The sequence below is a fragment of the Misgurnus anguillicaudatus genome, chromosome 7 (genome assembly GCF_027580225.2).
Source record: "Misgurnus anguillicaudatus chromosome 7, ASM2758022v2, whole genome shotgun sequence".
In the NCBI taxonomy this organism is placed as follows: domain Eukaryota; kingdom Metazoa; phylum Chordata; class Actinopteri; order Cypriniformes; family Cobitidae; genus Misgurnus; species Misgurnus anguillicaudatus.
Window position 1 is genome coordinate 7664086 of NC_073343.2, and position 14116 is coordinate 7678201.

At 44.0% G+C, this 14116-nt stretch overlaps 1 protein-coding gene across 1 annotated transcript in view; it reads left to right on the forward strand.

Moving 5' to 3' along the window:
• Nucleotides 1-14116, forward strand: part of LOC141365248 (cytosolic phospholipase A2 zeta-like) — a 45445-nt gene that overhangs the window by 28535 nt on the left and 2794 nt on the right. Inside the window, exons 13-18 of the mRNA XM_073869347.1 lie at nt 1557-1693; nt 2266-2488; nt 2702-2822; nt 4051-4188; nt 4343-4450; nt 5242-5421. Of these exons, the coding sequence (XP_073725448.1) occupies nt 1557-1693; nt 2266-2488; nt 2702-2822; nt 4051-4188; nt 4343-4450; nt 5242-5421 (907 nt within the window). The remainder of the gene's footprint in view (nt 1-1556; nt 1694-2265; nt 2489-2701; nt 2823-4050; nt 4189-4342; nt 4451-5241; nt 5422-14116) is intronic.

The window sequence follows — 14116 nt, forward strand, 5'->3', positions numbered from 1 at the left end:
GAGCTAAGCTAGAGCAGAGGTCCCCAACCACCGGGTCGCGACCCAGTACTGGGTCGTGGACTAGTTGCCACCGGGTCGCACGAACGTCCCGGAATTTTTTTTATAATAGCCACGTAATAGCTTAATCGGGTATTTTGTACTTTAAGAGCCGACTTCAAATAACATCAATCATTTCCACTGTTGTACAGAGTCGCGCTCTCTCTTTTTCTTGGTCTCTCTCTCTCTACCAGCGCATCAGCGATCACATTGCTGTCATAAGAGTTTTGAGCATACAGTACTTCTAAAACACAATCGATCAAAGAATTGCAGAGTTATAACTTTATGAATAATTTGCAAATGTACCTCGCAAATCATGTAAATACGCGGAGGTGTTCAATTGTGTGACATGGACATCGCAAATGACTGAAAAGTAATTATTTTATTCTTCTTTAAAACAACTTCAGAATTATCCAGCGATCGTGGCACCATGATCATAATAAACTATTAATCATATTTTAACGGCTGTGCTTTTAATGTAGGTTTGAAAGGAACCTAAACTGTCCTATGTCAATCATCATTAAAATCATATGGTAAACATGAGTCTCCGCGCCTCTGCGCCCAGCCACAATTCTTCTGGCATCTCTCCTCCTTCACTGCATTTTTTTTTGTTCTGTTACTTGGACTTGGGGCTCGAGCCCGACCAAGATTTGAGCTGCCTTCGAGAACAGCAAGCCAAGTTCATTACCATTAATTATTAGGACTAAATGGACAGGTAAACTAGTGAAACAATGAAAGTAAAAAAACAATCCGCCAAAATATGGTTTTACAGATCTATAGAAAATATACTATAAATAAAGCAATTATTCATTTTCCTAATGCAAGGTTTAAAACGTTATACATTTCAAAAAGAGAATTTTCAGCAATTTCTTTGAACAGCAACTCAGCGACCAAGACCCCCCTCCCCCAATCTCACCCCCCGGTACGCAAATATTTTTTAAAGCTGGAACCGGTCCGCGGTGTAAAAAAGGTTGGGGACCCCTGAGCTAGAGCATAGAGTAAAAAATGCCATAGAAAACTCATGGACTGATTGAAGATAAAAGTATACCCAATACTACTGTAAGCTTCTTTGAAAAAAGATTCATGTCAAATGCATTAATTTAGATGGCTATAAAGTGTGATGTAAAGTGCAGAATTTCCATGTTAACTCAATCCCATGTCATTGAAAGCTCCAATGCCCCCTGTCCCATTTACTTGGAGGGCCCAATTTTAGAGACCACGATGGCAGTATGTTTACATCGCGAGGCTCTGCATCTCCCCAGTTTGTGCAGTTTCATAGTATTTTTCCTACTCATCTCGGCTCTGTTTATATATTTATTGTACATTTGTAACATATTGAAGTTATATCTTATATATTCTATACTTACTGCTTATTGCACCTCTGGTTAGATGCTAACTGCATTTCATTGCCCTGTACCTCACATGTGCACTGACAATAAAGTTGAATTTAATCTTATCTATTGCACATTTGGTCTGATTAGTCTGATGTGATTGATTAATGTTTGTGTTTGACTCCTGAGGTTCCAGTGATAGCTGTGGTGTCTTCAGGAGGTGGGACTCGAGCAATGACGGGCACCTATGGAGCTATTAAAGGGCTGCAGGAGATCCAACTTCTTGATGCTGTCAGCTACATCACAGGGCTTTCTGGCTCCACCTGGTAAGCAAAAGAAAGGCTACAGGCACAACACTTGTGTCCGCCAGTGTAAAACCTAAAAAAAAAACATTATAAGAACCTGCTTGGTAAAACATATCTATAATAGATTATGTGCTTAATTTCAAAATAAGAGAAGCCAGTGGGTCACCCTGATATGATTCAATAATATGAATCTCATGTAAAATGTAAATGTAAACAACAATACAAGAAAACAAACCACTAAAACAAGATTTTGGCAGATCTGTTGTTAAAGATGTCAAATAAGTCTTTGGTGTCCCCAGAGTGCAAATGTGAAGTTTTAGCTCAAAATACCATATAGATAATTTATTATGACATGTTAAAATTGCCACTTTGTTGGTGTAAGCAAACATATACAGTTTTTGGTGTGTTTTTAAAATGCTATTAAAAGGATGGTATTATCTCCTTCTGACATCACAAGGGGAGTTGCTGGGTTGTTCTTTTTCACATTTTTAAGGTTGAAAGAAGCACTGTGGATCCAAATATAGCACTTCAACACTAAAAAAGTCAGATTTTCATGATATGTCCTCTTTAAGAGCCTTTTCTCTGTTTTTCAGGACTTTATCTTCTCTTTACTGCGACCCCAATTGGTCTAAAAGTGACATCAATATGTTTATAGAGTCTTCGAAGAAAGAGATCTCTAAAAGTACATTCAGTGTATTTTCCCGTAAGCAGCGGTCATACTACAAAAAGAAGATGGATGAAAGAGAAAAAGAAGGGCATACCGTCTCTTTTATTGATATGTGGGGTCTAGCTATAGAGTATCTTATTCAAGGACAGGTAATGAATACAGAAAGATTATTTTGTGTCTGTGTTGAAACAAAAGTATATGTTGTATATGATGTTGGATAGCAATGATAGTTTTTTTTAAATGAGGCATTATCTAAAATGTTAAATGTGTAAGTGGGAGTGATTTAGTAAACAACAACCTATTACATTTTAATAATGAGTAAGAGTGAAAATGACTAATTAATTAATATATTTCTTTTATAGAAACCCTTCGGTACACTGACTGAAATGCAGAAGGCAGTTTCAGAAGGCCAGAATCCTTTACCCATCTTCACAGCTGTTATTATGAAGGATCAGAATGTACAATGTACAAAAGAGGCGGCCGGTATGTACTGTACTGTATTATATACTGTACATTGTACTGTATCAGCAAGGAACAAATATACTAAATACTAGATCATTGCAGTTCTGTTTGTAGTCCGAAAAAAATTGTCAAAAAACGTTCCCAAGCTGTCACTGGTGCAGTACATTTTGAAAAATGTGGTAATATGTAGCACTAGATACAGATATGTACCCGTACCTGTGAGGTACTAATATGAACTCTTTATGTGCAAAGGTGTAAGTGACAGCTAGGGACCATATTTGTCAATTTTCCTAGTAGCCTATCACACATATAAAAGCTTTTTTATTGTAAAATTGTAAAATTATTTTCCAAAATTTTTTTAAAGGCAACTGGATAGTACTCTGTTACTCTGTTTACTCTGGATAAGTGACCTGGTAGCTTACTTCTTTTGACCAGAAAAAAAAAAATCAAAATGCCCACATATTTCGCTATACTGTATGTGAATATATTTGCTTTTTGCAGTCCCCAACAACAGGTTTACATTAATAGATTTTTTTATAATATGCATTTTATTTTTCCAAACGACTCTCAAATCAATCTTTCATCTTATCAAACCCCTTTTTTTGCCTGACGCTACTCTGCTCTGATTGGTCGCTGTTGCACATTACTCTGTGTTTTCAGTGGAAAGAAACTAGTGTATGGTCACGTTGTTATATAAATAAAGCCTCAAAAGGATGTTGCTTAACATTTAAGCAAACCAGGCCCACAGCTTGGTAGCAAACACCCAAACAATATGTTTGCATTAGCCGAATTCACACAGAGTACAGATAAAGCACTGCAGTTTGTAAACCAACGTGTTGCTCTATCTTTTCATCGTGAAATTTTGTTTTAATGAAAAACTGAAACTTATTTAGCTTATTTAACTTATTTAGCTTATATTGTTATTTAAACTTTCACTTGTTTATTTCATATATATATATACAATGCAACGTTGTGAGAAAGCACTATATATATATATAGTGCTTTCTCACAACGTTGCATTGTTTCAAAGCAGTTTCACATGAACAGAAAAAAAAACAGAAAATGGCAGAATTATTAATAAGTGGAATAGAATAGAATCATTGCAAATGTTTATTGTTTAATTATTTTCTAAAAAATTACAATCAATAAATCAATATTTATTTTCTACTTGTGGCATGGCTTCTTGTCATTTCGTTTGTCTGGTTGTAAAAAATATCTTTTAACCCAATGCCCATTTTTACACATTTAGAATGGTGTGAGTTCACCCCATATGAAGTTGGCATTCCTAAGTATGGTGGGTTTGTACCTGCTCAGAACTTTGGGAGTGAATATTATCTCGGTCACCTGGTCAAGAAACTTCCTGAAACTAGTGTGTCCTATCTGTTGGGTGAGTTTGAATGTGTTTGTGTCTTTGCTTATATACATACTTCTGTTTGTAGTTTTCACTAGTTGTTTGTCATGAATGGAATTTACCGCAATGTATATTCAGTTTATAAACATATACATACATACATTTTTGTACTGTATTTATGCTTATGTAGGAATATGGAGCAGCGTTTTTTCAGCGAATCTGACAAGTGTCTGGGGTGCCATCACTGGCGTCGCCCCCTCATGGAGCCCTGAGACTCCAAATGAAGCGAGTAATACAGGTAAGAGTTTGTTTACACCTGGTATTAAGATGCATTTTGGTCAATCAAATCACAAGTGGACGTCGCTAAAGAGGTGTGTAACACGGTGTGTGAAATGTTTTGAGCTAGTCCACTTTCGCCCACATTCAGAGATAGTTGAAAACGCATTAGACCGGATTGCTTTTGTGGTGTAGGTGCACATGTGGTCAAATGCTTTCGAAAAGCCACAAAACACTGCCTACTCTCCTCCTAATCTAATGTATAATGTATCGAGCACAATACTTTAACATAGGACATGACTTCTAGCGCTAACCATCAGTGTAAGGCGCTATATTTAGACTTTCATTGATGAAACTAAGCGTCTCTCCACCATTTTTTTTTTTACATTTTGCATTTTGTGAAAGTTATGCAACCTCATTTCATCAATTGCTCTAAAATATCTAAGAAAGCTCTTACATACATGTACAAAACTCTGTGCAGCATGTTTACTATTAATACAAGCAGAAGACTCTAAAATTAGTTTGCATCAATTTAAACCCATCATTTCCTCTGCGCGCGTTTAAACGAAAGCAGACGGAGTCGCCCACAGACCACCCGCTCTGTAATCAGGACAGAAGCAGTCGAAAGTGAACAAAAGAGACGGACGTCTCATCCACTTGTGATCAGATTGACCAAAATGCATCTAAATACAAGGTATAAACAGCCTCAAAGTAAGATTTTGCTATGGAATAGGTGTTCATGATTATACACAGTTATATGTTAATGAGTTAATGATTATGTATCAACTATCTGTCACTCTGCATCTTTTAAAGAGACTGAAAATAGGACAAAAACACTCGGCACGTCCGTGTTGAGCCCAGTGGGTGACTTTGCAAGTATGATAAGCGGTTTTATGACCAGTCGCCCAATCATTAGCCAGATGTCCAACTTCCTGAGGGGTCTGCAGCTACACAGGGATTACAACGAGAACTCTGCCTTTGTTGCATGGAAAGGTCAAGAGCATTCATATCACTGAACACAAGTGTGCATTCCTAACTATTTACAGTGTTTAAGTGCTATGGTAAAGTAGAAATGGTTTGATGAATCAAGTATTATTAATTGGAAAGTGACTTCTGCACAGTGGCGGCTGGTGCTAAAAAAATTTGGGGGGGGGGGCGCAAACACACTAAAAATCAAACTTTTACTGTAGTAATTCAGTACTCTTAATAGCCATTTATCAGGTGATGAGTATCATTAGCATTTAATGCTGAAAATGTTACAGTTGAAATCAAACGCACGAAATAAATGTAATATGAATCTGTAATTAACTAATATCAAGGTAATCATTCACACGCACGCACACACACACACAGAGAGAGAGAGAGAGAGAGGTTGCGATAGACATTTTCAATCATTTTTTTTTTTTTTGAAAAACAGCGTTGTAAAGAGTCCTTCACAGTCATTTATTATCCGTCATTTCATGTTTTAATTATTTTCATTTTCGTTCACATGTCCATTTCTAATCATAAACTTACAAGACGAGCATACAAGTCAAAATTGTTTATTCATTTGTTTAGAGAACAGATAAACGGAGACCGTGCATCACTTTACCATCACACGAAGCAGATGAATTAATGTTTTTTTTTCTCACACTGACAGCGGAGGCAATAAAACACGGAGCTTTATGCTAAACAGGCAAATATGAACAAATCAAATAACAAAATACTACTGTGATTAAAATATCAATAAACATGTAAAAATCTGAATTGAACTAAACTCATCTGAAACCATCTTATGTAATAAACGCATGAAGGCAGAATAATGCAGACTCTTGTCATTAGATTTTGTATCTTTACCTTAGACAGGCGTCTTGTGCAGCGCTCCTGTAGTGTTCAACTTCAGCAGCCATGCGCAGACCAATCAGTGTATGACATCAAAATATCGCGAGAATATCTAGAAACCAGGGCGTCATTTGAGCAACACACTGCCACCAACTGGACATACATAGGAATTACATTCTCAACTTAAGTTGTATGGGCATCTGCCAAAATGGCGCTCATATTTTTCTTTATCCTGCTTAAATTTTCTCCGTCAAAGACTTTTCGTTTAACGCGACTGAACACACACAAAAAGAGACACTAAAGTTGCCTAATCACAGGCTCGTACGTTTCTTTTTGCTTTTATAGCAATAACACAAGCACATTTTCCCCTCACAACAGACTAAGTAACGTCTCGGTTACATATGTAACCCTCGTTCTCTGAAGGAAGGGAACGGAGACGTCACGTCGTGACCGACGAATTGGGAACCGCTTCGCGGGTGACCTATCTGCTTCAAGAAACCTTTAAAACGCCAATGAACTTGGCATGCAGATAATTGCATCTGCCGGCGCCGCCCCGCCGCACAGGTATTTAATGAGCGGCAGGTGCAGTTATCAAATCAGCTATTTTTTTGCTGAGAAAGCTGGACAGAAAGAAAAATGTCCGGCCGATATCAGCAGTGGAACAGCAAACTGTGGCGACGGGACGTGATGTCTCCGTTCCCTTCCTTCAGGGAACGAGGGTTACATATGTAACCGAGACGTTCCCTTTCAGTCGGTCACTACGACGTCACGTCGTGACCGACGAATTGGGAATCCCTACCAAAGCGCCACTGAAGCTGACCCTTCCAGTGCCTGCGTAAACCCTCCGACTCTCCTCTTTAAGGGAACGGAAATGGGGTTGAAGCAGAGGCCGGTCACTACTTGTTCCTTAAAGGGCCATTTCACCGATAGGAACATTAATCTTTATGGAAAGTGAGTCATATTTGTAGTCAAAATGTAACATAAATGTAGAATTTTGTGCCTATTTGGCAGAGAAAAGACAAAATGTGACTTTAGAGCACATTTGTATGAAAAACTACAACTGCCACTATGCACCACAATGCACAGCTCTGCAAGCCACTCCCATTACTCGGAACACGGCTCAGACATGCTATTATGTACATAAATGCCACGTTAGTAAAACAAAGAAAATAGCCACCACCACTGTGTCTGACTGACACCAATCATGATTTACTTTTAAACGTGATGTTACATTGTGGTACACACAATAACACTGGTGTGTAGCAAAGTCTTATTCAAACAGTAACGTGCGGTTTCAGATCCGCAGTACAAATGTCTTTCCAAGTACTTAAAAAAAGTGTATACATTTTAAATGTTTATTTAGTTTTACCAATTTTCTTTTTGTCTCTTGTTTACTGTAATTACATTTGTGTTATTATTGGCCTCACTGCTCTCACAATATAGACATATAAAACACCGCTCAGATATGCTATTGTGTACATAAATGCCACATTAGTATAACAAAGAAAATAGAAAAACTCACTTTATAGTCAGACGTCCATTTATCCCTGCACACAAACGCGTCCCCTGCATAAATATCTCCACAGACGCGCTGCCTCAGCTCTTGCAGCTTGTGCTCGTAAACCGAAACACGTCTTTGAAATAAGCACGCGACCAGACAGAAACATTCACAAAACAAACGTTCATATCCTTATCTGATCCAGAAATGTTAAACCGAAAGCAAACGGCGCGAGTCCGTCCAAATATACTCCGCAGCGCGTCTGCTCGTAAACCGAAACATGTCCGTGAAATAAACGTTCCAAACGCGCGCAAAGTTCCTCTCTTGCATAGAAACCTTCACCAAACAAACGTCCATATCCTTATCTGATGCAGAAATGTAATAAAGCAAGCACACAGCGAGAATACAGGCAGTAGTCTGTCCAAGTTTCTCTACGCAGCAGAGGCCGATGGTTGCTGCGTCTTCACCGGGCTCCTCTACCCAGCCGACGCCCAGGCTCCGGCTTCTCCTCGGGCTTCTGTTCCTACTTCTGCCTCAGCTCTTTGCAGTATTGTGGCTCATAAAGGTGCAATGTACAGCGGATTAGAGCATCACGCTTGTAAAATCACCCTCTTCCATGTAATATTGATTAACTTCCACTGTTATTGTAACATGAATTCTGGCTCGCTCCACAACTTCTGTTTAGCTTAGCTTAGCATAAAGATGGCGGCTGGTCGTTTTTTTTCGGTCTGTGTTCGTATATTTTCGTAAGTCCCACCCACTTATCTGTAATTGGTCTGAAGCGTGAGTGGGTCCCACCCATAGCCCCCACCTTGGAAAAATGAGGAATGAGTGTCTGTAGTCTTTCACACTCAATAGAGATACAGGATTTCCTTCTTTCAATGACGCAAAATGACGATTTTTGCATCATTGAAAGAAGGAAGTGCCTCACTGAAATCAGTATTTCTCCCCTCTCAGGGGAAACTGAGGGAATGGTGCACGACCATTCAAAAACATGACTGGGGTTCTAACTGTACAAAGCTTAATGCAAATGGGTGAAGTTTCCCTTTATCCCACGACAGTGACTAGGCGAACTGGGAAGCGAACTCGTCAGGCGGAACTAAGATCGCTGCGGAAAGAAAACCCTCTAAGGGTCTACCACTAAGGTGATGGAAAAAAAGACACGAGGACTATAAAAATACACTCTCTTAGCAACACTAGAGAGGTGCGGAACGAACTCCGCTAAGGGAAACGTGGTAAATCATAAACTTTCCACGGAAATACTCACAAAGAAACCACTAGGGGGCGCAATGTGGGCGCTAGCCTCACCCAGATAGTCAAGAATACATCTAGTGAGAGGCTGGCAGCCGATGCTCTGCAACATCGGTCACCAAGCGGTGGAAAAGACAAAAAACATTTTTTGTAACGTTTTTGCCTTAATGGCCTTCCATAATGGTGCGGTTTCTGCGCAGCCAAAAAGAAAGGCTCCAAGCTGACACAGGAGCCATTCCTCGATGCTCTCACTGATCTGACGAGAGAACTCGAGAGGATACCGGCTCAACACGAACACTGTAGAATCTAGTGAACGTATTAGGTGTCGCCCAGCCAGCAGCTCTACAAATATCTGAAAGCGAGGAACCACGAGCCAAAGCCCAAGATGAAGCCACGCTTCTGGTTGAATGAGCTCTCAAACCAAAAGGGCAGGGAATGCCCTGTTTCTTATAAGCCAAGGCGATTGTGTCTACAATCCAATGAGACATCCTCTGTTTAGTGACAGCTTTCCCTTTCTGCTGACCACCGTAACAGACAAAGAGCTGTTCTGAGGTCCGAAAGCTTTGAGTGCGATCCACATACACACGTAGTGCACGTACAGGACATAACAAAGCCATAGCTGGGTCTGCCTCTTCCAAAGGCAGCGCTTGTAAGCTCACCACCTGATCTCTAAAGGGAGTGGTGGGATCTTTAGGCACGTAGCCCGGCCGGGGTCTCAGTGTAACGCTGGATTCAGCCAGCCCGAACTGAAGGCACGAATCGTTGACCGAAAATGCATGAAGATCCCCTATCCTTTTAATAGAAGCCAGTGCGAGGAGCATCAAAGTTTTCATAGTGAGAAACTTGACACTCACCGTCTGCAGAGGCTCGAACGGGCAGTCCCGGAGGGCATTCAGCACCATGGACGGGTCCCAAGGAGGAATAGAGGGAGGACGCGAAGGATTCAGCCTCCGCGCACCTCTTAAAAACCTAATGACCAGATCGTGCTGACCCACAGATCTACCGTCTATGGGTGCGTGATGCGCGGATATTGCTGCGATATCTACTTTAATAGAAGATGGTGACAGCCTCTTCTCCAAGCGGTGCTGGAGATATGAAAGCACAATACTGATCGAGCATTCTCGGGGGTCCTCTCGTTGAGAAGTACACCAAACAACAAACAGGTTCCATTTCAGCGTATACGCCTGTCTCGTAGACGGCGCTCGCGCTGCAGCGATGGTGTTAGATACCGCCTGGGGTAAATCACCTACAACCTCCGCGCCCCGTCCAGAGACCACACATGGAGGTTCCACAGATCGGGACAGGGGTTCCATAATGTGCCCCCTTCTTGAGACAGAAGGTCCCTCCTCAGGGGAATCCTCTAGGGAGGGGCTGTCGCGAGGAGAGTGAGCTCTGGAAACCAACTCCTGGTGGCCCAATATGGAGCAACTAAAAGAATGTTCTCCTCGTCCTCCCTGAATTTGCACAATGTCTGTGCAATGAGGCGCACTGGGGGAAATGCGTATTTGCGAAGACCTCTCGGCCAGCTGTGCGCCAATGCATCCACGCCGAGTGATCCCTCGTTCAGTGAATAAAATAGGTGACAGTGGGTTGTTTCTGGAGATGCAAACAGATCTATCTGCGCTCTGCCGAAACGTCTCCAAATCAGCTGGACCGACTGAGGGTGGAGTCGCCACTCGCCGGGGCGCGCTGCTTGGGAAAGCGCGTCTGCCGCTGCATTGAGCGACCCCGGGATGTGAATGGCACGAAGAGACCTCCGATTCTTCTGACTCCAAAAAAGGAGATGGCGGGCGAGATGCGACCTGTGACGAGAGCGCACTCCGCCTTGGCGATTGATATACGCAACAGTCGCAATGTTGTCTGTGCGAACTAATACATCTTTGCCTCTCAACTCGCTGCTGAAGCAGACGAGCGCAAGATATACAGCCCACAGTTCTCGGCAATTTATGTGCCAATGCAGCTGGGGTGATGTCCATACTCCTGAAGCTGCAAGCTCGCCATACGTGGCTCCCCACCCCGTGTTGGAGGCATCTGTGCATACTATTGCATGTTTGGAGACCTGTCTCAGTGGCACCCCCGCCCTGAGAAACGCTGGGTCTGACCACGGGGTGAAAGTGAGACGGCATTTCGGTGTGATCGTGACACGGTGAAAGCCGGTGAGCCACGCTCTCCTCGGGACTCGGTCGTGAAGCCAATGCTGAAGCGGTCTCATATGCAGCAAACCGAGTGGTGTTACAGCCGCGGCTGCAGCCATATGCCCCAGTAGTTTCTGAAATTGTTTCAGAGGGACCGCAGTCTTGCCCGAAAACGTATTCAAGCAAGCCAGAATCGACTGAACGCGCGCCTCAGTGAGGCGTGCTGTAAGATTGACCGAATCCAATTCCATGCCGAGAAAAGAGATCTTCTGTGTCGGGCACAGTTTGCTCTTCTCTCGGTTGACCTGAAGATCGAGACAGGCGAGGTGTTTGAGCACCCGATCTAGATGAGTGCAAAGCATTTGGCGCGACTGTGCTATAATGAGCCAATCGTCGAGATATGCCAAGATGCGAACACCGCTCTCTCTGAGAGGCTTTAAAGCGCCCTCTGCTACTTTTGTGAAGACGCGGGGAGAGAGAGAGAGCCCGAACGGTAAGACTTTGTACTGATATGCTCTTCCCTCGAACGCAAAGCGGAGAAACGGCCTATGCCGGGGAAGTATTGAGACATGAAAGTACGCGTCCTTCAGGTCGATGGCTGCAAACCAATCCTGTGGGCGAATGCATTGAAATATGGTTTTCTGCGTAAGCATTTTGAACGGCATCTTGTGAAGTGCTCGATTCAGAACGCGCAGATCCAGGATCGGTCGCAACCCGCCGCTTTTCTTGGGTACGATAAAGTAAGGGCTGTAAAACCCTGACCTCATCTCGGCTGGAGGAACCGGCTGAATCGCCAATAAGACAGCAATCTCTGCACGTAGTACGTGCGCATCGGCGGGTTTCACTATAGTGAAATGAATGCCTGTAAATTTGGGAGGTCGCCGGGCGAATTGTATCGCATAGCCAAGACGGATCGTGCGTAAAAGCCAGCGCGACGGACTGGGAAGTTGCTGCCAAGCTTCCAGATACCGGGCGAGGGGAATTAACGGCACAATCGTAGTACCCGCGGCGAGCGGAACGGCGGTGCTCGATGACGCGCTCTCTGGGGCTGCGTTGACATGTGTATTGTGAGAATGAGCACTCACCTGACTCCGCTGATGGATGGCTGCGCGGGAAGACTCTGATGAAGATATCTCTGTGCGCTTAACACATCCGCTGGCAAGAGAGGAGGGGGAGGACGTAGCGTTATGAGCCCATCCGTCACACCCGACTGCCTCTGATGACCTGGAGGAGGAAGAGGAATTCGCTCTTTTTGTGGTTTTGTGGGTGCCAGCTGAAAAGCCGGCGGAACGGAAATTAACGAAAACCAAAGATTCCCCACCTGGTCCTCCTCCGGGGGGGGGAGTGGTGCATTCACCATCTCCCGAAGAGCGATCCCCTCCACCTCCAGGTCGCCCATCTCAGGGTCGCCGGGATACCGGCATACCCTTTAGCGGCCCCCCCATCGAGGGAGGTGAGGGGTGATGGCTGATACGGACGGTTCCGGGAGGAAAACGGGGTTTTCCACGTCCGAGTCAGCTCATCATGCACCTCGGGAAAGAAAGGTACCGGTGGGGAAGACTGTGAAGCCCGTGCAGCCCCGAAGTACCAATCGTCTAGGCGGGACGGTACGGGAGGGAGAGGAGCTCTCCACTCCAACCCGACCGCCTCCGCAGTCCGAGCGAGCATGGCCGTCATCTCCGGGTCGAGATCGGGAACCGCAACCCTTCCCAAAGGAGGGAGAGGATCCGGATCCACGTCTGAAAATGACGGCCCCCCCTCCGATGTTACGACACAGAATCCTCGGGAGGTCCAACAGAGGCAGAAAGCGACGCAGAACGCGCGCTCTCCGTCTCTATCGGAACCTCAGATGGTTGCGGATCCGGTGGCTGAGAGCCGCTGGACGAACCAGCTTGCCGATTCAGCACCGTGAGGCGGAGGTCGTCTCTCCGTAGCTTCACAGCCGCCTTCTTAGCGGTGATCCCGGAGAAACGCCACACGACCCCGCAGATCCGCAAGAGTCAGGCTCTCGCAAGCGGAGCATGTCCCTCCCACGAAAGCCGCCTCAGCATGCTGGAGACCCAGACATGAGAGACAACGATCGTGTCCATCGCGAGGACCCATGTACTTGCCGCATCCAGAAGTTGAACACGGACGAAAAGACATCTTTAAAAAGACGCTTTAACGCCCGTGAGCAGTGAACGGCTGTCTTTAAAAAGACGCAAGTTCAACTGCAGCTCTTTTAGGGGAAATCACTCTTTTAGCTGTGTAGTTGATGAAGCACACAGGGAGGAGAACGCACACACTCAAATAAAAGAGAGTGAAAAGAAAGGTGGAAACACTCGCGAGCCTCGCTGTGGTGCCTTTGCCCAACCAACTGACACGCAGAGATCTATTCCTGAGATTAGAGCAGCTTCTCGTGAGCAGTGTTAGTCTGCCAGCTTTCGAAGCTAAAAAGCTGATTTGATAACTGCACCTGCCACTCATTAAATACCTGTGCGGCGGGGCGGCGCCGGCAGATGCAATTATCTGCATGCCAAGTTCATTGGCGTTTTAAAGGTTTCTCGAAGCAGATAGGTCACCCGCGAAGCGGTTCCCAATTCGTCGGTCACGACGTGACGTCGTAGTGACCGACTGAAAGGGAACTGTTACATACAGTCCATCAGCTCAATATACGCTTCGTGAAGTTTCCTTAAAAACAGTGGTTTTCTCGTGGGTGCTTTTTAAACTCTACAACAACAAAACTAACAACAAAGTTGACCAAGCCACGTAATATACAGGATTATATGAGCAGCACTCGCTCTCATTATGTCCACGCAACACAAGCTCAAACGTGCCACAAAAGTTCATGGCGTGCACGTCTATCACGCATTCAGACTTTAAAACAGCAAACAGGGAAAAAATAAAAGTCAAGAAGACTTATATGATATCCAGCTAGCCAACTCCGTTTGCCATGAGAAGTGGTGGAGAACACAGACTGCCATCAATTGACTCCGTTGGTCGA